The 20,965-nt window shown below is 33.4% G+C and overlaps 2 protein-coding genes across 6 annotated transcripts; both read left to right on the top strand.

Moving 5' to 3' along the window:
• The first annotated feature begins 1,622 nt into the window (after positions 1-1,622).
• Positions 1,623-9,885, top strand: LOC114760471 (eukaryotic translation initiation factor 3 subunit J). 4 transcript variants are annotated; one of them, XM_028949729.1, is made up of 9 exons: positions 1,625-1,791; positions 5,871-6,013; positions 6,264-6,405; positions 6,976-7,038; positions 7,424-7,542; positions 8,100-8,242; positions 9,046-9,193; positions 9,307-9,466; positions 9,576-9,885. In XM_028949729.1, the coding sequence occupies exons 4-9, from the start codon at positions 7,026-7,028 to the stop codon at positions 9,665-9,667; spliced, it is 675 nt and encodes a 224-aa protein (XP_028805562.1). In that variant the 5' UTR covers positions 1,625-1,791; positions 5,871-6,013; positions 6,264-6,405; positions 6,976-7,025; the 3' UTR covers positions 9,668-9,885. The 4 variants fall into 4 exon arrangements, with proteins under 4 accessions (XP_028805560.1, XP_028805562.1, XP_028805561.1 ...); XM_028949728.1 differs by having other exon boundaries at positions 6,264-6,442; XM_028949730.1 differs by lacking the exons at positions 1,625-1,791; positions 5,871-6,013 and having other exon boundaries at positions 6,263-6,442.
• A 1,445-nt stretch (positions 9,886-11,330) lies between these two features.
• LOC114760467 (probable ADP-ribosylation factor GTPase-activating protein AGD15) lies at positions 11,331-17,033 on the top strand. Of its 2 annotated transcripts, XR_003742060.1 has the most exons (9): positions 11,331-11,531; positions 12,474-12,532; positions 13,372-13,462; positions 13,765-13,819; positions 14,144-14,240; positions 14,351-14,555; positions 16,041-16,218; positions 16,512-16,610; positions 16,941-17,033. XR_003742060.1 is itself a non-coding variant. In XM_028949724.1 (8 exons), coding segments are annotated over exons 1-8 (738 nt in total). In that variant the 5' UTR covers positions 11,424-11,480; the 3' UTR covers positions 16,514-16,779. The 2 variants fall into 2 exon arrangements, 1 of the variants encoding a protein (XP_028805557.1); XM_028949724.1 differs by lacking the exon at positions 16,941-17,033 and having other exon boundaries at positions 11,424-11,531; positions 16,512-16,779.
• Positions 17,034-20,965: the final 3,932 nt, after the last annotated feature.

Raw genomic sequence — 20,965 nt, 5'->3', positions numbered from 1 at the left:
TCAACCATCCATGGATGGCTGGAAGGTGCAAGGGGTAGGCATGTGGTTTCTTGGAAATCAATCAAATCTAAAGGGAGGCGGAGAATATTATTATTATTATTATTATTATTATTATTATTATTTACCAGCGACGGAGAATACTATTAAGACATTAGAAGAAACCAAAGTTAATAAAATCAATTGCCTCCATACTTTTCTCTCAATATATTCTCTGGTCAATCTGTCTTTGTTAACTATTATAAAAAAAAAAGCACTGCGATCTTATTTTCAAAAGCATTTGAGTATGATAATAAATACATTAACTGATTAGATTACAGTTTTAATGAAGATTAGTGAAGTGTTTGGCTGAAAACCAAATTATGATTTTAAAAGTATTTATTATAATTATGAAATAATTATTTAAAAAGAATTTTATCTTGATTTACATAAAAGTGTTTTTAAAAAGCACTTTCAGAAAAAACCAAATGCTAGGTCGGGCATAAAATGATTTTTTTGGTATAAAAAATCATTCTTAATATACAAGAAATGGATTAGAATCACATTCTGTCCTCTTTTTTTTTGCATTTTCTTTTTATAATCTCATCTTCATGCTCAAATAAAAAAAATAAAAGACAGTTCAAATTTATTTTTTTTGTAAAAGTACAATTATAATATTAAAAAGTTAAGATGTAATTTTGACCATGATCTTACTTCTAAGCTACAATTTTGCCCTTGATCTTTTAATGGTGCAATTTTATCCCTGATCTTATTTTTCAAATGCAATTTTACCTTTCATCTTTTTTTTAGATGCAATATTGTTCCTAATCTTTAGGTGCAAAAGGGTCAAAATTGCACCCCAAAAAAAAAAAGATGAAGATCAAAATGGCACTGCTAAAAAATAAGGGGTAAAATTGCATTCAAAAATAAGACCAAGGTCAAAATTACACATTAATCCAATATTTTATAATAAAACCTTTTTTTTATTTTTTTCTATACTACAGTTATGAATCGTGCAGGTCAAGTTTTAACATTTAAATTTATTTATTTATTATAATAATTTTATAAAATATCCCTCCAGTTCTTAATACAGGACTTTATTGAAGAATTGATTTGGTTCTAAATATAAGACTATTTTACATATTTATCATACTTTTCTTAAATTATCCCTATTGTACAATAATAAGTAGGAGAGAGGGATCAAGCAACAATAATACAATGATATAAACTGCGTCTTAACAACATTATTTTTTTCCATTCTATTTTTCTAAAGAGTGAGTGAGATGCATAGTTTCAACAATACTGTTTTCTTTTAAAACCATGTTATACATGCATAGTTTTGTCATTAGATCTTACATTGATAGTGGCTTACTTGTCTTTATTTGATTTTTTTATCACAAAAAATAGAAAATATTGAAGTTAAAAAAATGAAGGAAGATTATGGAGAGTTGATGTGCCTCCTCCTCATTTATACTGTAAGAATACTAAAGAAAAGGGCGTTGACAACTTGCGGGGATAGCTCAGTTGGGAGAGCGTCAAGAAATTGAAGGTCGCGTGTTCATGCTCACCGCAATATTTCGCTTTTTTGCTTTTTTATCTCCTTTCTGGTCCCTTTGCCGCCTCCGCTTTTCGAAAAACCCTAATGCCAACAAGACATCCCTCCGGCCCTTCGCCTCCTGCGTTTTCCAAAAATCCTAACGCCAAGCGCAACGCATGCATCTTGAAATTGAGACCGCATGCTTTGTACACAATCTCAATCATCACAAAAAAAGATGCCCCTGAAATATCCTATATTATCTCCTTACTCTCTTGGCAGTAAGCATTCGTATCTGTTATCTTTTGACTCTGTTTCTCCACTATCCTATTTGCTAACTCAGATGCCCTAGTGTGCAACAAGCATCTCATGATAACTGTTCCCCCCCCCCCCCCCCCCCAATTTGTTGTTTTGTTGGAATATTTGCGACAATAAAAACATGAGACTACAATGATGGTGGAGATGAGTGTCCGTATAGTGAAGCTGCCTTCGTCTATCTCGACGCGCGCATCTTAAAATTTCAGTTTGCATATTGAAAAGCTATTTTCTGCATTTTTTTTAATATCAAATTTATTGTGCACGCATCGATGATAAGTAGCACTGGTATTTTGTCCCAAACAATTTTCATAGGTTGGTAGTCCACATCATTTCTGCTGCTGAGCTAAAATGTCAGATGCAACGGGTTTGTAGATTTTCATTGATATGCATGAGCCTGGACTACTGCTCCAATGATGATCTGTTAAGAAACTTTCCAATTATATCGTTCCAATTTCTGAAACTTTTCCTGTGTGTGGAGCTGAAGGGACAACTGAGGAGGTTTTGCCAGGCTTCTTATTCTTTATTTTTTCATCTGCATATATTTAAGAATATATTTTTCCCTCTGCCCCTTTCTCGGGCAGAAAAGAAGCATATAGATGAAGGGGACCTGTTTAGTTCATGGCATACTCTCTTTTGTACGTCATCTAGTTTCTAAGATTGGATGTGTATTTGTTACCATGACTCTTGCACTTTGAAAGTATTATTCTTTGTAGAACAGGATCGCTTCCGATTGATGCTAGGAAGGGGTTCAAGTGCTATCATTACTTGCCATCTCCTTGCTTGAGAACTTCCCTGCGTCCATTGGTTTTTTGTGATGTTGAGCTGATATAACATTAACAAATTCAACTAGTGTGGTCAAGTTTGGTGCTTTACTAGATTCTGGGGTTGTTCCTATAGCCCTCCTTGAGCAGCTTCCTCCTCTTATCCTCTGCAGTGTCCACGAAATGTTTCTCTTTTTTATGTCATTTTGAATGAGAAAACAGCTCTGTCTGCATTAAGTCTTGTATGTTATCGTTGAGGCCTCTGCAATATTATATGTCATTGCTGACACCCCAATGATAATGTCAGTATCTGCATTGCTGATGATCTTCCCTTTGATGTTCTAATTGGTGGGACTTCTCCCAAGATCTTTCTTTTTCTACATTCATCAATACTTCACTACCAGGGAGATTGTTAAATAAGTATAGTAGTTGAACCGGGTATTACAGTACTCATAGTTTCTTAAGTTGATTTCCCCTTCTAGCCTATGTTGAACTGACTGCCAAAGTCACTTGTTATTCCTCTCATGGTCAATAGGCTTCTTCTCTTCTTCTTCTTCCTTGATGCAGTTTTTTTCTTAAGTATGTTGCAATACCTTTTTGGTAAGTTTAGAAATGGTTTCAAGTTGCTTCTTCACCAGTGTGAGTTTCAATTTTCTTGTCTTCAATCTTGTAGTCATGGTACTGAAGAGTGTTCCCTCGTGCAGGTTTCTAATGATGTGCAATCTTTCACTGGAATGTTTTGTGCAACTATCCCGAGTTCCATGTTCTCTTTTGATGCAGCCCTTGGAGAGAAAATTCTTCCAGGGACTGGATTATTTTTGTGAACTAAGCTTACCAGTGAGTTTTGGGGAGGTTGTTGAGCCAAATCCATGCCCCATCTTTCAGGTTGCAAGGGGCAACCTGCACTTGTACTTGATAGATGGTTGGGCTTGGTCCATTTGTACAATGAAGTCTTGGAGATGATGGACAAGATCAACCTTTCTATTTGTTCTAGTGTTACAGGTTTGTTCCTCTTCAAAGGGTTTGCCTTATAGATTTCATTTGTACCCAAGGAGTTCTTGAACCCTATGAAGTTGTCATCTTTGACTTAGTTGAATTATGGGATATGTTTGCTCTTTTATCTTAGCATGACTTCCAATGACTCTTACCCCCCTTTTTGGGCTCATTGTCCTTCCTTCACTCGTTTTACATTGCACAGAATCTTATTCTACCTTTTTATTTCTTCTTTAAACTTGATGACCTTGTCTGGCCCAGAGTTTCTAAATTGTTTGACCAAGCTCTTTTTAGTAGCTCTTTGAGCTTCTTGGCTCTATCTTTTCTATCTAAAACAATATATACACTATCTTAGAGCTTGAGGCCAGGATCATCTTTTTTATAAAGGCATGTAGTTCTCAATCAGAGGGTCCTAATGTGTTTTTTTTTTTTTTCCCTTTTCTTCTGCCCTTATTGACTTGGCTCACTTGAGAATGTACCTTCGTGGTCTGAGTAGCAACGTCCCTCTCGACGTATCTTTCCTTGCAATCTTGTACATCTTAATTTCGTCATGATGTTTCCTACTAATGTCCCAAGTGATTCTAGATGACCACCATGATTTTTGGTTGCTGAAACGATATCCAAAAAATCCTGAGGCTGTTAACTGACAGTGTTTCTTACATGTAACCAAGAAACAAAAAATCAGATAGGATACTAAACTGGTTGAAATAGTGGTTAAAAGGTTAGGCAGTCATATTAAAATAAAATAATTTAATTAAAAATAACAAAATGCAACAACATTAATAATCACTAATAACAAAATACAAGATAATATAATAATAGTTGAATTGTAATAACAACAAAGTATAACAACATTAAAAATTTTGATCTTTACAATTTATTAATAACAAAAATTAATAATTATTGATATCAAAATTATCACTAAAATTCATTTAAATATGTAGTGATTGAGATATTAAGAGCTAAATGAGAAAAAATAAGACTAATAGCAACATGATCATTTAAACTGTACTGATTTTTATTGGTTAACACCAATTTGGTCGGTTCGATACTGCTTTAACTTTGAGCGGTTTAACGCCTAAACTGAGCTGGACTATGAGCTAGTTTGGTTGGGTTTTTTGTTCTATGCATGTAACAGTTGATCAGTGTTTCTTATGCTATCTTGGGAGTGGGATGGCTTTGGTTGTTTTAGTAGATTCACTTGACTTTGCATGGTGTTGTGTAGTTTCCAATGTTGTGCTGTTTATTCCCAGTTACTGCATGAAGTAACAATTTAGTGATGATGCCAGTAAGAATGAACTTGTATGTGTGTTATGATGCTTCGATTGTCCTACTTGCCAAGGTGGTTTTTTATTGCCAACACTAACGCTTCTTAATACAAGTCCTTGACCAAAATTTGTTGTAAGCTGATCACTTAGTGAGTTAGTGTAGCCACTTGTATATGATATTATGACTAAGAAAAATAATTAAATCATAATCTCTATACATCTAAATTTATTATTATTAAATTTTTATGGGGGTTAAACATGATGCATGTTGCTTCATGAAATAAAGTGATTAGTTTTGGTATTAAATTTGAGTTGTTAGCTTTCGAAAAGAATGAGCACAGTAAAAATCTAATTATTTAAAACCCATTCAATATTCTAGAAAAAAATTAACACACACACACACACAATATGCTGAAGTATGTTGATGTCAACGGTAAGGCTGTTATAGGGAAGATGTGTAAGAATTGAAAGAATGATATAGGATTATGCATGCTTGATTTAGGAATTAATTTAGGAATTAAATACGTTTAAAGCGATAACAAAAATTGAATTTAAAATTTATATAAAATTTAACTTAAGTTCAATTATTGATTTTTCCCCACAAGGTAAAGGAGATTTATTTCGTATAAGATAAAATAATTTCTATTATTATGAATTTTTTATTATTTTTTCCTCTATTATAATTTAAATCCACTCCTATTTTTTCTTTATTTTTTTTCTTGGTCAAAATTTTTTCTTTATTTATTGGGTTGTTACTTATTACAATTACTATTTTATTAATAATGATAATCAAAATTACCATGAAAGTTTTTCTCCTAATAAACTTGTCAATCGTGATTTATAAAATATGATATAAGTATGTAAGAAAAATTTTGTCTTAATTTATATAAAATATATTTATTATTACTTATAATTGTGTTTTTTTTTTTTTTTATTTTTTTGGTGATTTTTTTTTTTTTTTGCAATTTTTTCTGAATTTACCGACGACAGCTCTTAATTTTCCTTTAATAAATAAGCTAGGCAGCGGAAGCACAGGTGAGAAGCCTTTCTCGTTATTAGTTTCCTAGTTTCAACCCATTAAGGCAGAAACGCCCTATTGAGTAATCACTAATCACGGCCAAACCTTGCCTTCTTTTCAAGTTCGTCGTCGGCGTAATCTTCAGGTACTTCCTTCTCTCTAATAATCTTTCAAAGGTTCTTGGGCTTTGGCGTAAACGCTCCACAGAGTATCTTGGGATAGTTTCTGGACCATTCCCTTGTGTCAGTGCTGGCAGCTGGTAGACTAAATTGGTGTGGTGATAATTTGGGCTCTTGTCAAATTCGTAGATTATTTTCGTTATGGAGAATCTTGGGGTCTATGCTTCGCGGTGTTTGATTTCTGAAACGATTTTTTTTTTCCTTTTCAATGCCTAGGTTGTCTTGCGAACCCGGTAAAATCTGTTTTCTTGTACTTTGACTCTCGACACTGGCGCCTTCCCCTTCTTCCTGCGGACGCCAGCTCCTCATTGTTCCTATATTGGAGCTCAGATCTTTAACTGTGTCAATTACAGACAGGGTGCGATTTCTGAAGATATAATCAAAGGATTTTGGCGGTTAGTTGATTGTAGTATATTGATTGATTATGTTGCGCTAGTTATTTTCTGGCTGTGCATCTCAGTAATCTTGGATTATTTCTTTCGTCTTTGTTGCATGTGCCACTAAATTAGGCTGCTTTTCACTGCAATTACGTTTCCTAGCTTAAGGCTTGAATTGCGATATGAGTCTTATTTTTTCAGAGGCATTATTTTGTGGGATCAAATAGTCAGTTGTCTATATATTATGGTGACAAAAGATAATAATAAAAAAAAGTACCGACTTCTTTAAGGAATGAAGACGGTTAACTCAGAAGCCAAAACATCATTACTACATATTCTATCTTTTCTTTGGACTTTTTTGAAAGTGACTTTACATTGGGACGTGTAGAAGATGACAAGAAGGAAAGAAAGATAAAGAAAATTAAATATGTTAGATGATACTGGAAACCCTATGTGTGTTTGTGAGCGGTTGATGAGATGTTCCATTTTGTATTATCTCTGTAAATTCGTTGGTTCTGTTATTTGAGTATTTTATTTTTTCCATGTTGCAGTTAATTTATAATATTCTGTTATCCTCTTCTATTGGCAAAATAACTACGAGATGGAGGAATGGGGTAATGATTCTACGTCACATTCTATTAATTTTTTTCCCCTAGTTCTCTTCAATTATCTTTTCATTAATGATCTTTTTTTTGAAGTTCAATTGAGAATGTGGAGGAACAGTCCATTTCTGTTAGCATTTTTGTCTTTCTTTGTTCTGTTTTTGGGTGCTCAAGAACTATGTTCAATGCTTTACCTTCTCTTTTAACATATTATCTTTGATTTTGACTCTTTAGAACATAAAAGCGTTAGGATATTGATATTTAGTAACTTTCCACTAGGAAAAGATCAAACTATTATAGGTAGAATTTTTTTACGCTTTATATTTGAAGTATATCCTGTTCTTCTGTTGGTTTTGCTTTCTTGCTAATTTGACAAAGGCCTGCATATTTGTTCTAGAGGATGAGCATATTCCGCCTCTTAATTTGAAAGAGCAACCAAAAAGTAAATGGGATGATGAAGACGTGGATGAAAATGTTGTGAAGGAATCATGGGAGGATGAAGATGAACCTGCTTCGGCATGATCGATCACAAAATATTACTGTCATGGAAGTGGCATAATGGTTTTTTGTTTTTTTTAAATATTTTTATACTTAACTCATATTTCTCTTCTGGCTCATTCGTGTACTTGCTTAGTATCATGATGCCTGTGCTATTGTAATTGTTTTAGCAGTATTTATTTGTTTGCAAATTGTTGAAATGACAATATTTTGAATGTGCTATTTTATACATCATTGCTTTAGCTGTTAATAACCATGGGGCTAAAAAGCAAATAGCTTCCTTGGGCCAGTAGTATCATGATGTTCTTCCTTCATTATTAAAACGATTGGCCTACTTGAACTCTGATAATGCGACAAAGATACCATCCTTTAAGAAGTGGAATAAAACAAAGGTGATTTATAATTGTACGTGAAGCTTGATTAAGTTTGCTTGATATTTTTTTGGGAAATAAAATTTATAAATAATCTTCATGGATTTATGTTCCAAATGGAATCGACTATTTGTACAAATATTGATACTTTGAGTGGGTCAGTTGCATTGATAGTTCTTTCCTTGCTTCGCTCAATCATGTCAGGCACCTCCACCACCTTCAGTAAAACCTACTGAAAAGGCTCCACAAATATCTTCTGAGAAAGTTATTAACAAGAAGGGGAAGAAAGTTGCAATAGAAAAGGAAGAGCCATTGGATCCATTGGCTGAAAAACTTCGTCAACAAAGGTATCGAAGATTCCATCAATTATTTGTACCTTTCTAGTTCTTTTATTCATATTCTGTTTTGGGAACAAATAACATAGATCATTATAGATACTGGTGAGAGGCACTGATGGCAATCTCATTTATATGATAGGCCCATAACTGATGGGCCAAAATGGTTGGGCTGTGAGGGGTGTGTATTTGTGCCTCTCTCTATGAGACAGAGTAAGGGGTCAAGGAATATATTGTGGGTGATGGGGTCGGTGAGAGACAAGCAACTAGTGCGTGATGTGTGGGAGTCTTTGGTCTCAAAAACCGAAGCTGTGTTTTCTGGTTTTTTTTTTCTTGTTAGTGTATTCTTCTTCTGCTTAGATTGTACAGTGGAAAAGTCATTTGTGTCATTCTTACATTTGATTACTTGGTTTCCATCGCTTGGCATCATAGCACGTGATAATTGTGAAAGAAAAGGTCAAAAACTTAGGGAGGTAATATTAATGTCTTAAAATAAAAAGGGAGGTAACAAGACGTTGAAGAAGGAGAATAATTTGGCGAATTCACATTTTAAGCGAAATTATAAGGATGGTAGAATCTCTCAGCATCGAAGTAGCTTGAAAAAGATCCTCTATTTTTGGTAACATTATAAAAGTCACTGCAGGAATAGCTTAAGTTGTTGGAAGGATAAGAGCAATTAGGGTAGGAGTGGGTCATACCATTACCATAGACAGGAGAAGTCATTCAAGGTTGCAAACAGAAGATTAGATAATACTATAGCAACAAGAAGAAGCCTCTGGCATCTTACTATTTAATTTATTGATTATTGATGGCAGGCTGGTTGAAGAGGCAGATTACAAGACAACTAAAGAATTATTTGGCAGTAGAAGTGATGAAAAGAACCTCGATAATTTTATTCCCAAATCTGAGAGTGAGTTTTTAGAATATGCAGAGCTTATCTCACACAAGCTTCGTCCTTTTGAGGTAAACAAGATATTCGTTTACCGGTTAAGTAGTTTTTTAAAGGACATCCTAATTTTATCTATTCATTTGTGTTTGCTAACAAGCCTAATTTTAATTTTTTCCATTGAACGCAGAAAAACGATCATTACATGAATCTATTAAAGAGAGTGATGAGATTATCAATGACTTCTTTAAAAGGATCAGAAGCAAAAGAGATTGCCTCATCTATCACTGCTATTGCAAATGAGAAGATAAAAGCAGAAAAAGAAGCAAATACTGGTAAAAAGAAGACAGGTAAGGCACTTTGGATAGGTTTACTATCTATGACTGCTATATTTATCTTCTCTCTCGGAAAAGGGGAAAAAACAGAAATCTCATGGCTAATGTTAAACTGTGTTAACAGGAGCGAAGAAAAAGCAGCTGCTTCTTGACAAACCTGATGAGGATTTGGTTTCTGATCCATATAGTGCTCTGGATGATTATGATTTTATGTAAATGTGGTTTACCCTAGTCCCAAAAAAAAAAAGAGAGAGAGAGAGAGAGAGAGAAAATTGAGTGCCATAGTTGAATAATAACTCACGGGAGAGCATAAGGTCTTCTATCTATAGCTGTCAGTTTTGTCACTTGCTAGTCTGATGTTCATTACCCTTCATTTTAAATACTCACCATATGATACGAACATAGAAATTTATACAACTCCTTTTTTGAGCACATCCTTTTTTCGCGGATTGTAACAATGAAATCCAGTTTGTCTGCTGTAAAATTTTTTTTTTTTAAAAATAATTGTGGCAGGGAATGATGATAAATTAACAAGCCTCATTGATACGTACAATATTAACACCTTTTGTGCGTGTGACTTTAAGTTCTACCTAAAAAAAGAATTAGTGAATGTTAGAACTTTAGGTCCGGTTTGTATAAAGTAAGTGTTGAAAATAAGAGATGAGAATTGGGATTGAGATTAAAAAAATTTATTAAAACATGTTTAGTATGTGGGATTGTTTATTAGTTGGGATTGAGTTAATTCTTATAAATATGATTGAAAAATATTATCTCCTCTCATGATATTTCTCAATCTTACAGGCATAGGTTTACCTAATTCTAAGTGATAAGTAATTTTTTTTTATATTAATTACTTTCTAAGTGAGTTTTTTTAAAGGAGAATTATAATGAGATTCTTAAAAAAAATTATAAAATAAGTCTTATAAGTTGTTATTTTTTACTCTAAAACTTGTCATTATAGACTATTTAAGTTATTATTGGGATTTTTTAGATTTTATTATAATTTTTTTTCCAAATATAATAAATTTTTACTTTTTATTCCGGATGCTTTTACGTAGAAATTTAGCTTTCATTCACTGCCTCGTGTGGACATGCCAGAAGAAAGAGGGTAAACGGCATGAAATCCAGTGCTGGCGCAAAGAAGCCTGTCGTTAGTCTTAAAAGGTTATATACTAATGATCCAGATCACATCGTTATTGGCACCTGGACTTTTGAGAAATGATGAAGCTTTGCAGCTTTCATCTGATTAAAGGTCCATGTATTATATTAATAATATAATTTAATCTTATCAACCTTTGCTTAAGTGTGTGTGTAAAATGTATAACTTATTCTCGATGCTAAGTAACATTTTTTAAAATATTATAAGATTAATTACCTTTATTTTTAGAGAGAATATTTAGCGTATAGAATTAACTTCATTAAGATAAAATACCCAAACGATTGCAATACGTATTAGTACAAGTATTTGATGCAATTACAGTTTATATATAAGCTTTGGGGAAATTTATTTAACGGAACTTTCTGTGTCAGGTTTGCAAAAAACCAAAGAGACTGATAAAAATGGTTCTAATCAGGCAAACAAAATTAAAACGGCAACGATGGAGTGTAGTCCACTTAATGCCGGATTTGGCCTGCTGAAGGTATGATATATAATTGGAAATTCGGATTGTCAGATTTGTCGTTTCCTTTTGGCTTGTAAAGCTGAAATTTGGAATACTTTTGACAACCAAGTTGAAGTGTAAACGTGAACGATTGAGGAAGCCATGATTTGTGTTTTTGGGAGATATGTGATATGTCCAAATGTTTGTTGGAGGTCCCGCCCATCGCTCATTTAATCCCTTCTCTTTCGCTTCCATTTCCCAACCGTTTCCTCTTCTTCTCCTCCGGTTCTCCTTTCAATTTGTTGAGCGCCTCTCTCTTTCTCTCTCAGAAAACCCTGTTCTTTCTCTTCATTCATATCCTTTTGCTTTCGCCTTCTCCTTCGCTGCGGAGTTCTGTGTTTCTCAGAAGCAGTGAAGGATTGCCAAACATGAACCACAAAGCCACCGTCTCTAAGGAGCTCAATGACAAGTTCACCAAGGTCCCTCTCCCCCCCCCTCTTGAATTTTAAAATTTTCCTTCCATTGTTCTGCCATTGAACAGCTGAACCTGGGTTTGGGTTTTGTTTTCAATCAAATCCATCACGGCATTCTGATGACTTTTGTTTTGAATACTTAGGATTAGATGTCTTGTAGAGAAAGAGATATCTATCCCCAAAGCAGGGCACCATATTCATGAAGCTAATGTCCTGTTAATTAATATCTAGTGCTTTTAGTTTGAATGTGGGAGTTAATATTATGCACTTGCGATGAGTATATATATTATTAATCACGACGTAGCTGCCGTGGAAGAAAATGGGAAATAAACCGGAAAATAAATTTGCTATATCATTATTCTAGTAAGGTTTAGGTTGGTGCTTGAATGGGTTGCTCCTATTTGTTTCATAATATGCAATGTAGTCTGTGATTTTACTTGCTGCCAAGGAGATTTGATTACTAATGTGGCCCCAGTTTTGTGAGATGGGAATATCAATTAAAAATGCGAACTTAATTTAAGGCAGACTTTTAGTGATGCTGCTATTAATTGATTCTAAGGTGTGCCCTGTGGGGGCAGCGAGCATTAAGCATGAACCAATCAAAACTTGAAATAAATTATAGGGACTAAAATAGTAATTTTAACCTTTATTTTAAGGCCAGGGGATTATTAGTTGATAATATTAACATATAGTCTGATTAGAACAGATTTTTTCCCTTCAAGAAACATGATTATCTTTCTCAGTGTTGCTGCTTTAAGTTAGAAATTTGTGGAGTCTCGTCAATTATGTTGCTGGTGAATAGCATTCAAGACATTAGTTAGAATTTGGAATTTTTTGTTAGGCTGGTATTTGTGGTTGATTGGGCATCAACATAACTTCATTTTCATTGTAGGTTTGGTAACTTCCATTTTGAAATATTTTGTTCTCCTTGTTTCTTACCATATGCAGATCTTAGAGGGCCTCCTTAAGCTGCCTGAAAACAAGAAATGTGCTGACTGCCGAAACAAGTATGACAATCCAAACTCATTTTTTGTTAAGGAAATCATTTGTGTTCATATTCACAACATTTCTAATGCACTAGATCATTTCCAGTTATTTTTCTTTTATATATCTAAACTCTTACTATTGATAGAGTACAACAATGTTGTGCAATTCATGTAGCCAATCCCACCTAGTGGGATAAAACTTGTTATTATTGTTGTATATCTAAATTCTTACGTTTCATCCTCATGGACATTTTTTCGTCCCACCATATGTACGCTTTTTGCTCTTTTTGAACTAGACCTTCTGGTTCCATTACTCATATTTGAGTGTAGGTAATAAATGTGTGTTTATTGCAGATCTGGCTACTTCGTAGTCGTTCTAATCAGATTTTTGGCTCTACCACAGTTTATTTACTTTCAGATGTTCCCATCTGTTGTTATCTTTAAAGAGCTAATATCATGAGAAAATTTACTATAGCAATTGCTGTTTCAATATGGATGATTAACTTAGGATCCAAAAGATAGTACAATATGAGGAGATGTGCCTTGTGAAGCAAATGAACAAGCACATTTCTTGCTGGAATGGTACCCAATAGAATTTTGTACCAAATAAAACCATAAATGATTTTAAATTTTCGTTTAAAGTCAGGTCCATCCAAAATGTTGGTCTTTAGCTTGTGCCAATAGATGCAGGATGATGAGTTCACTTGTCCCTTTTTTTGTGCATAATCACTTTTTTTTAATCATTTAACCATATTAGTGGGCTTCTTTACTTGTGAAGCTCAGTTTTTATTTTATATACAGGTGAATAGAACATAGTGAAGTTTATTCATGGTTTATGGAACATGTATCTTCATTTTCAGGGCACCACGATGGGCAAGTGTGAATCTGGGAATTTTCATATGCATGCAATGTTCAGGAATTCACCGAAGTCTTGGAGTGCATATATCAAAGGTTTTATCACTTTCGGTTAACTTGCCATGTTATCTTTAAATTTAATTGTCTGTTTTCCTTAGTCGGCTTGTTGCCAAAGTTCAGACTTACAAGACACTTCAGAATCTACCTTTGGCATTTACTGGTTTCTTAGAGTTATATTTATAATAATCCATGCTGCTGCCAGCACTTCAAAAGAAGAAAGAAAAGTATGTGTTTTGAAAATTTATTTATTGCCATTTCCCATGATTCTTCTCATGCATGTTTCCTTTTCTGTCTGCATGCACATTGATTATGACTGAGCCTTCTGATTTTACGACTAGGTACGGTCTACAACTTTGGATACATGGTTGCCAGAGCAAGTCTCTTTCATGCAATGTAAGGAACTATATGCACTGCTTCTTTCTTTCTTTTATGTCGAATTTATGGTTTAGAATATATTTTCATTAGAACACTGGATGTAAGTCTTTCAAATAGTATCAGTGCTAAAATGTACATGTGGTTGGGTCAAGTTCATATGTATGTAGATTGGTATGCAGCTCTGCCTTTTCTATAAGATCATGTTCATTGATTACTCGTAAAACAACAGCAACTTAGTTGTTTATTTTTCTCATACTAGTTCCCTACTAGATTTACATGACACCTTGGTTATTCACACAGTGGTGACTGAGCATGTTTTCTTAATTTGCATGTTTCACGCAGTCATGGGTAATGAGAAGTCGAATGAGTATTGGGAGGCAGAACTGCCACCAAATTTTGATAGAATCGGCTTTGGACTGGAGAAGTTTATTCGTTCCAAGTAAGCTTTTAATATATTTTTTCAACAAAGATATTACTTGAAACCACAAGATTAAATTTTCATCTACCTTTTGATTTTCTTCTGTTCTCAAATTGGTTAGGATCTTTTAGGTATGTGGAGAAAAGGTGGGCTAAAATTGATGGAGTAAATCCAGCTTCAAAAGCAGGTGAAATAGTGTGTAACCTGGATCTGAATGTGCCTCCAGCTGGTCCCAAGGGTGGCTTTTCAAGGGCCACTAGGAGACTTTCTCTTGAGGAAAGCATTCTTACAAGACACATGGAACAGATCCTGCCTCCACTGACAAGACATCGTGGGGTAACAATTTTTCATAAAGTCTACTCAATCCTTGATAACAAATGACCTCTTTGGTTTTTAACTGCACAAATACATGTTGAGGGGATGTGCTATTTATATAAGGGTTAATTAATCTGCAAGTCCTTATAGTTTTAACGAATTTTGAATTAGGTCCTTATAGTTTTTTTTCTTTTTATCAGGTCCTTATACTTTTACTTTTTTTAATTAGGTCCTTGTATTTATTTTTCTTTTAATTGAGTCCTTATAATTTCATTAAATTTTTAATCAGGTCCATGTGGTTTTAATTTTTATTTATTAATTAAATATAAGCTTAATTAAATAGATTAATACTGAAATATAAAATATTAATAATTAAATTAAATTAATAATTATGTAATAAAAAAGTAATAGAATTAATTAATTCAGGAAAACTTTTTAGAACAATTAATTTTTTTCTGAAAAAATTAAAATCATTATAATAATTCAATATCTTTAGAATATTATTGTTTATAAACTAATATTAAATAATATATACTCCTCCGGTCCTAATTATAAGACCCAATTGACTTATTTGAGGAAATTAAAGAAGTAAGTTAAGTTGGTTATTTATAATAAATAAGTGTTGTCATTCCTAAAATATCCTTGCTAATTAAGTATATTGGCTAAAACTATCATTATTAGAAGGATTATCTTGAAAAAAAATGCATAAATATAAGAGACAAAATGGATTGGGTCTTATAATTAGGACCAAATAAAAAGTCAAATTGGGTCTTATAATAAGGACCGGAGGAGTACTATTTTATGTTTATATAATAGTACTATTAGAATTTATAAAATAAAGAATAAAAAATTCATGGACGTAATTAAAAATAAGGCGAATTTATAAGGACTTGATAAAAAGAAAAATAAATACAAAGACCTAATTAAAAACAGGTGAAAGTATAAGGACCCGATAAAAAGAAAAAAAACTATAAGGACCTGATTCAAAATTAGTTGAAACTATAAGGAGCTATGGATTAATTATCCCTTTATATAATGAACCTGTAGGTAGCTTGTACAATTGTTTAGTAAGTGCCTTTTTGTTGCATGGTGTCCATGGGAAGCCTGTGGACTATTTCGTTATTTCTTGGAATCTTTCTGTATTTCTTTTCTTTTTCACTTTGGAAGGATTTGTTTTTGGATCTATTGGCTTTATTTTGAAGTGTGGAGTGCCATCTAATGAGAAGTTTCTAGCCATTCTAGCTATATGTCAGTACAACACTACAACCTATTAAAGTTTCTCTACCCAGAGATGTCTAATTTGTGATTAGACATAATTTCAAGTATCAGGTCACCGCTTCATTGTTATGATTTCTTTATTTTATTTTTTCCCCTCCCTTTTTGTGTAAGATAATGGTTTTCTTTCTATTATGGGCGCCCAGACAACTTTTGCTTGTCTTCCACCAGTATTTACTGCACTTCGTGGAAAACCCGAATACATTATTAAAGCTTCACTTTTTAATTCAGGGTTCTCTTGACATTCCAAAAAGCACCACCCCTCCGGTAAGGAGGCAGTGCCCATCAGTTGATTTTGATAAGTCCCCTGTAAACAGTGGCAATGCTGACTTTTTCAGCATGTTTGGCGTCCATGGCGATAAGAAGGACTCTGCAACCGTACCTCCTCCTAGCTGGACAACATTTGACTGTAAGACAATGATACCTAACATCATACATCGTCCTTTATCATCTCGCTTATATTTTCCTTCTCAGCTCATTTAAACGAGTTGTCGAAGTTTTTTGATATCGAGTATTGAGGCTGTTTGTTACATGAGCAGATTCTTTCTTGTTTCATCCTTACTGATCCTTGTTTTATTCATAATGAAGAACAAGATAGAATTGCTCTCATGTCATTCACTTCTATTTGACTGCCTCAAGACTACAGTTACTGTCCCAATTTTTGCTTTTCTGAATTACTGAGTCAGATATCTATGGTTGCAGGAGTTGTGTCAACACTGCAAGCTTACAGACTGTTCAGCTTAGCCCTTGGTGTAGATGTCGCCATATTATAGTTGCAGAGGGCATTGGGTGAATAACAGTGTATGTTTGGACAGTGCTTACTTCTGTTCACCCTTGAATCTTTAGACGACCCTTAAATCTGACCGTTTTTAAAAGAGAAGGCCTAAGAATCCTCCCAATCTTGGACGGCGAAATGACATTATTTTGAGCAAATTCTGACTTTTCATCTGATCTGGATACCCTAAATGCGGCCCAAATGCACTGATATTCAAACTGTCGAAATGAACTGAGTAGTCTGATATAATTTCTCCTTGGATTAATCTTTAGTTCATAAGATTATTTGCAGCTTATCTGCATTTCTTATATCTTAATAAAAAAAAAGGAATTTGACAATATTGGATGTTCTTACAGGTTTGATGACTGGATTTGGATGAACATGCCCAAGGGCAAGTGAGACGTCAGAATATAAAATAGGAAACATCAAACACACATTTCTATATTATTTTGGGGCTTATTTTTGAGAGATACAGTTATGGTCCATGAAATGGTTTGATTTGCATTGTAGCTCCAAGTGTTTGTTGTTTGTCTAGATAAGAATAGTACTTTATAATAACTTGATGTTCTCTTGCAATATTTCAGGCGTTTCAAGCACATCCAATTCCAATTTTTGACCCTTTTCTTTGGGGGGGGGGGAATTAGTGAAAGGCCATGATCACTAGGGGTGTGCATAGACCAGACTGGACCGGGTTTGTTATCAACCCGAAGTCTGGTCCAATAATGACCTCAGGCTGAAAAAGACAGCCTAAGGTCTGGTCCAATCTAGTACCAACCCAAGGTCGGGTTGGACTGGACTTGGTCCTCTGGACTTCCTGGACCAGTCCAAGCAGTCTAAGACCTAAATTTAATTTTTTTAAAAAAATTTTTCTTTCAATAGGAGACAAGATTGTAACTTACTATATAAAATTTTGTACATATTTTAATTCAAAGTTTATCAAATTTAATCATTCTCTTTCAATTTCCCAATAATGTTAGGTTTTATTAATTAATCCTCATTAATATAGATCTTATATTGTAGAAAATATATACGCATGCTCATTACTTAGGAAGTTAATAAATAAATATTGATTATTTGAATAGACAAAAAACTTATATAAAAAAATTAAACCAAATTAAAATTATATAAATAATAATTTAAAAACAATCAGGTTAGACTGGATTAGATTAACTAGTCTGAGGGGCCAGTCCTTAGTCCAGTCCAGCCCGATGAGACTAGTCCGGTCCAGTCTGGTCCAGTCTTGTTTTGAGCTAATTTTTTCTGGACCAGACTAGACCGGGTTTGCTTGGATTGGACCGGACCATACCGGACCACCGGGTTTTTGCACAGCCCTAATGATCACAAAGCCTCAAAAAGGAATTGGGAAACGTGAGGTCCGAGAATCAGTAAATGCCAAAAGCTGATCAACCAAGATTATGGGTAAACTAAATCTTACAAGATAAATCACATATTCATGAGTTTTGCAGTAGCCATGGTTCAAAACGACCATTTTTGTTAAGCAGTCCTTTTAATAAGATGAAGTAAACACGATAGAATTAGCAGAAAACTAAATGACAGACGGAAGGGAAAGAAAGATGGAAGAGTAAAATTCAACGACTAAAATTTTTAGTTGGTTGGGCTTTTTGAAGCAGTGATTACTATTGTTAGATCAAATTGACTATTGGATGATTAGATCATTGATTATACACTACCTCCGGTTTTTAATATAAAATCCTGTTTGATTTTTATTTTGGTCCTAAATATAATACCCCAATTCATTTTTGTCTCTCATATTTATATTTTTTTTCCAAAGTAACCCTTCTAATAATGATAGTTCTAGTTAATAAACTTGATTAGTAAAGATATTTTAGGAAAGACAACACCTATTTAGGACAAATAACTAACTCAACTTACTTTTTTAATCTCCTCAAATTAGTCAACTAACTCTTATAATTAGAACTGGAAGTAGTATTTTATAAAGAAACTAGTGGGAGTACCATTTGCTTGAGATGTTTTCACCTCTCTTTTCAAGGGTAATTTGAATGCTGTTTCAGCTTTTATATTTCTTGAACTATTGTTGCTTCAACCAAATGAAGAAACCAAGTAACCAACTTGAGTGAAATAATTCTCAATTTCTGATACCTAATTTCAGTGTTGATTAGGTCATAATATGTTTGTATATGAGTTAATACCATTTGTAGTTCTAAAATTTGACTGCGTTCCATCTTTGAAATTTAAAACTAATGGTTTTAATTTTTAAAATTTGATTTCATTTTCGTTCATTAAAAGATTTTTTGTTTTCGAGAGTGTTTTCAATCTTTTAAACTTTTGGTTTCAAATTTTAAAGACTAAAATCAAAATAATATTAATGTTTGAGGATTAAAAATTGTATTGACTCTATATACAGAGAGAGAGACAGAGCCATCAAAAGTAGAGGAAGGTAGGGGGCCTTTGAGAACACCGAAAAGTTCTGTAAAATAAAACAAACTCATCCATATATTTACTTTATATACCGTAACAGTATTTTTAAAACCATGATTTAATTTCTATTTAAATACCTCCGAGGAAAGAGGACCATTCTCCATAATTATTGCTCATTTCCGTCTCTGTCTTTGGTGGGTTTTGATGGGTTAATTCCATTAGTGGTTAACTGGAAAAGGACCATTCTCCATAATTATTGCTCATTCCCGTCTCTGTCTTTGGTCCTTCTCCTTAGCTATCTGCTGCTCACATCCACTCTTCTTCTTCAATTGGCTCAGTTTGACGATGACTGTTCCAACCTTCTCGTTGTCTTTGCATTCAAATTTAAATTTCTATCCGATCCTCCCAGGGGAAAAAAATGAGGACCAAAGAAATCCAAAGCTACATTAAATATGCTACAGACAAGCTACAAGTTCATCGTTCGCAGCAACAATAGAAAATCACATGATTCGGATCGCCCTATTTTGATTGCACTTCTTTACTTCCACGAGCTTCCTCTTTCCCTTGACCCGTTTGTCAGTCTAAGATCGCAATTTAATTATATGCGCTTGGACCCCCGTAATCTTAAGTAACGTGGGCCCTACTTCTTGTGGCACACCCACCCACAAAAAGTATAACATTCACATGAATATTTATATATATATATATATATATATATATAATATGATTTGTGAAGGTATATGCAAACCTGAAGCTTTTTCTTATAGGGCATTTCATTTAAACGTCACATTTATATATTGGGAAATTAGGAAATTATGTAATGCACGAGACATCCTTTTTAGTTTAGATTATTTAAATCATATTTAGAGAGTTAATTTCTCTTGTAATGTTAATATATTTATAACTCTAAAATGAACGAACATGAAATTAAAATTTTTTAAAGATAATTAATTAAAAATTTCAATAATATAAATTTAAACAGTTTAAACAGCACGTTCATTGTTCGGAAGATCCGTGAATGAATGTGGTTTGTGGGACATCAAAAGGTCTGGTTTGATGGTTTCATCATCACGAATCTGACGGAGAAAGGGTCCCACATATTTTTACAAGGTTCACTCGTCGTATCCCAAGTCATTCAATTCAGAAACCAAGGATGATGTTGATGATTGCGATGAAGAACAAGACAAGTTGGTAGCATTTGTTACTATTTGGTCGGGAATACCTTTTTCTTTTTTTTTTTGGTGAGGTCGAAGATAAAACAAAACAAAATTAAATATATAGTCTAATTTATATTTCAACATAAATATTAACACAGTGATTAAATTTATTTTATATCTTAAAATTTTATTTGTATTTTTTAATTTTACCCTTAACTAAATGTTAGCCCCCATCTACAAATAACCAAATGACCTATTGGTTAAAAACAATAGATATATAAAAATACAGCTCATAAATAAAAACAGACCATCTTAACCTCTTTTTTTTTATATGTATAGAATGCTATGGTATTTTTTTAGCTTTAAGTAAACACACCTCTGTTAAGGAAGAGTATGGGTAATTTAAATCATTCATAAGAGATATAAAAAAAATTTTAATCATTTCTAAAAGCTTATAATGTGATTTATAATTAAGCACACAAGCACTCCCAAAAATTGATTCTCACCACGGGAATGGAGGGAGTAAATCAATGTTGATTTATATAAATGTAAATATTATTGTTTTGTTTTAAAGGTTCGGCCGCAGCAACACAAATGTAAGTTAATTACTATAATTGAATGATGAATAATTTATTATTAAAAAAATTACTTAGACATAATGGCACTAGAAAGTGGAAACTTGCTTTCCGACGCTCCTACTAGGTGGGGTGATAATTGCTATCTATGCTTGAAGAAACAGCAATACCTATAAATCTATGAACAATAATCTACACACGCCATTATGAATTATGAGTGCTGATTCATTTTAGCTTCTGCCTTTTTTC

Source organism: Neltuma alba, unplaced genomic scaffold (genome assembly GCF_004799145.2).
Source record: "Neltuma alba isolate B1F8T4 unplaced genomic scaffold, ASM479914v2 tig00010981_pilon, whole genome shotgun sequence".
NCBI classification, from domain to species: Eukaryota; Viridiplantae; Streptophyta; class Magnoliopsida; order Fabales; family Fabaceae; genus Neltuma; species Neltuma alba.
Note: the sequence above shows the minus strand (reverse complement) of the source record. Positions and strands in the feature narration are given on the sequence as shown.

Excerpts from the sequence above, each read along its gene's own strand:
- LOC114760471 (XM_028949727.1), top strand. The coding sequence starts at position 1,713 with ATGCTTTGTACACAATCTCAATCATCACAAAAAAAGATGCCCCTGAAA. Across the intron at positions 1,792-7,423 it reads ATCTCCTTACTCTCTTGGCA|AGGATGAGCATATTCCGCCT; the intron begins GTAAGCATTCGT and ends TATTTGTTCTAG. Across the intron at positions 7,543-8,099 it reads ATGAAGATGAACCTGCTTCG|GCACCTCCACCACCTTCAGT; the intron begins GCATGATCGATC and ends CAATCATGTCAG.
- LOC114760467 (XM_028949724.1), top strand. The coding sequence starts at position 11,481 with ATGAACCACAAAGCCACCGTCTCTAAGGAGCTCAATGACAAGTTCACC. Across the intron at positions 13,463-13,764 it reads TTGGAGTGCATATATCAAAG|GTACGGTCTACAACTTTGGA; the intron begins GTTTTATCACTT and ends TTTTACGACTAG. Across the intron at positions 14,556-16,040 it reads CACTGACAAGACATCGTGGG|GGTTCTCTTGACATTCCAAA; the intron begins GTAACAATTTTT and ends TTTTTAATTCAG.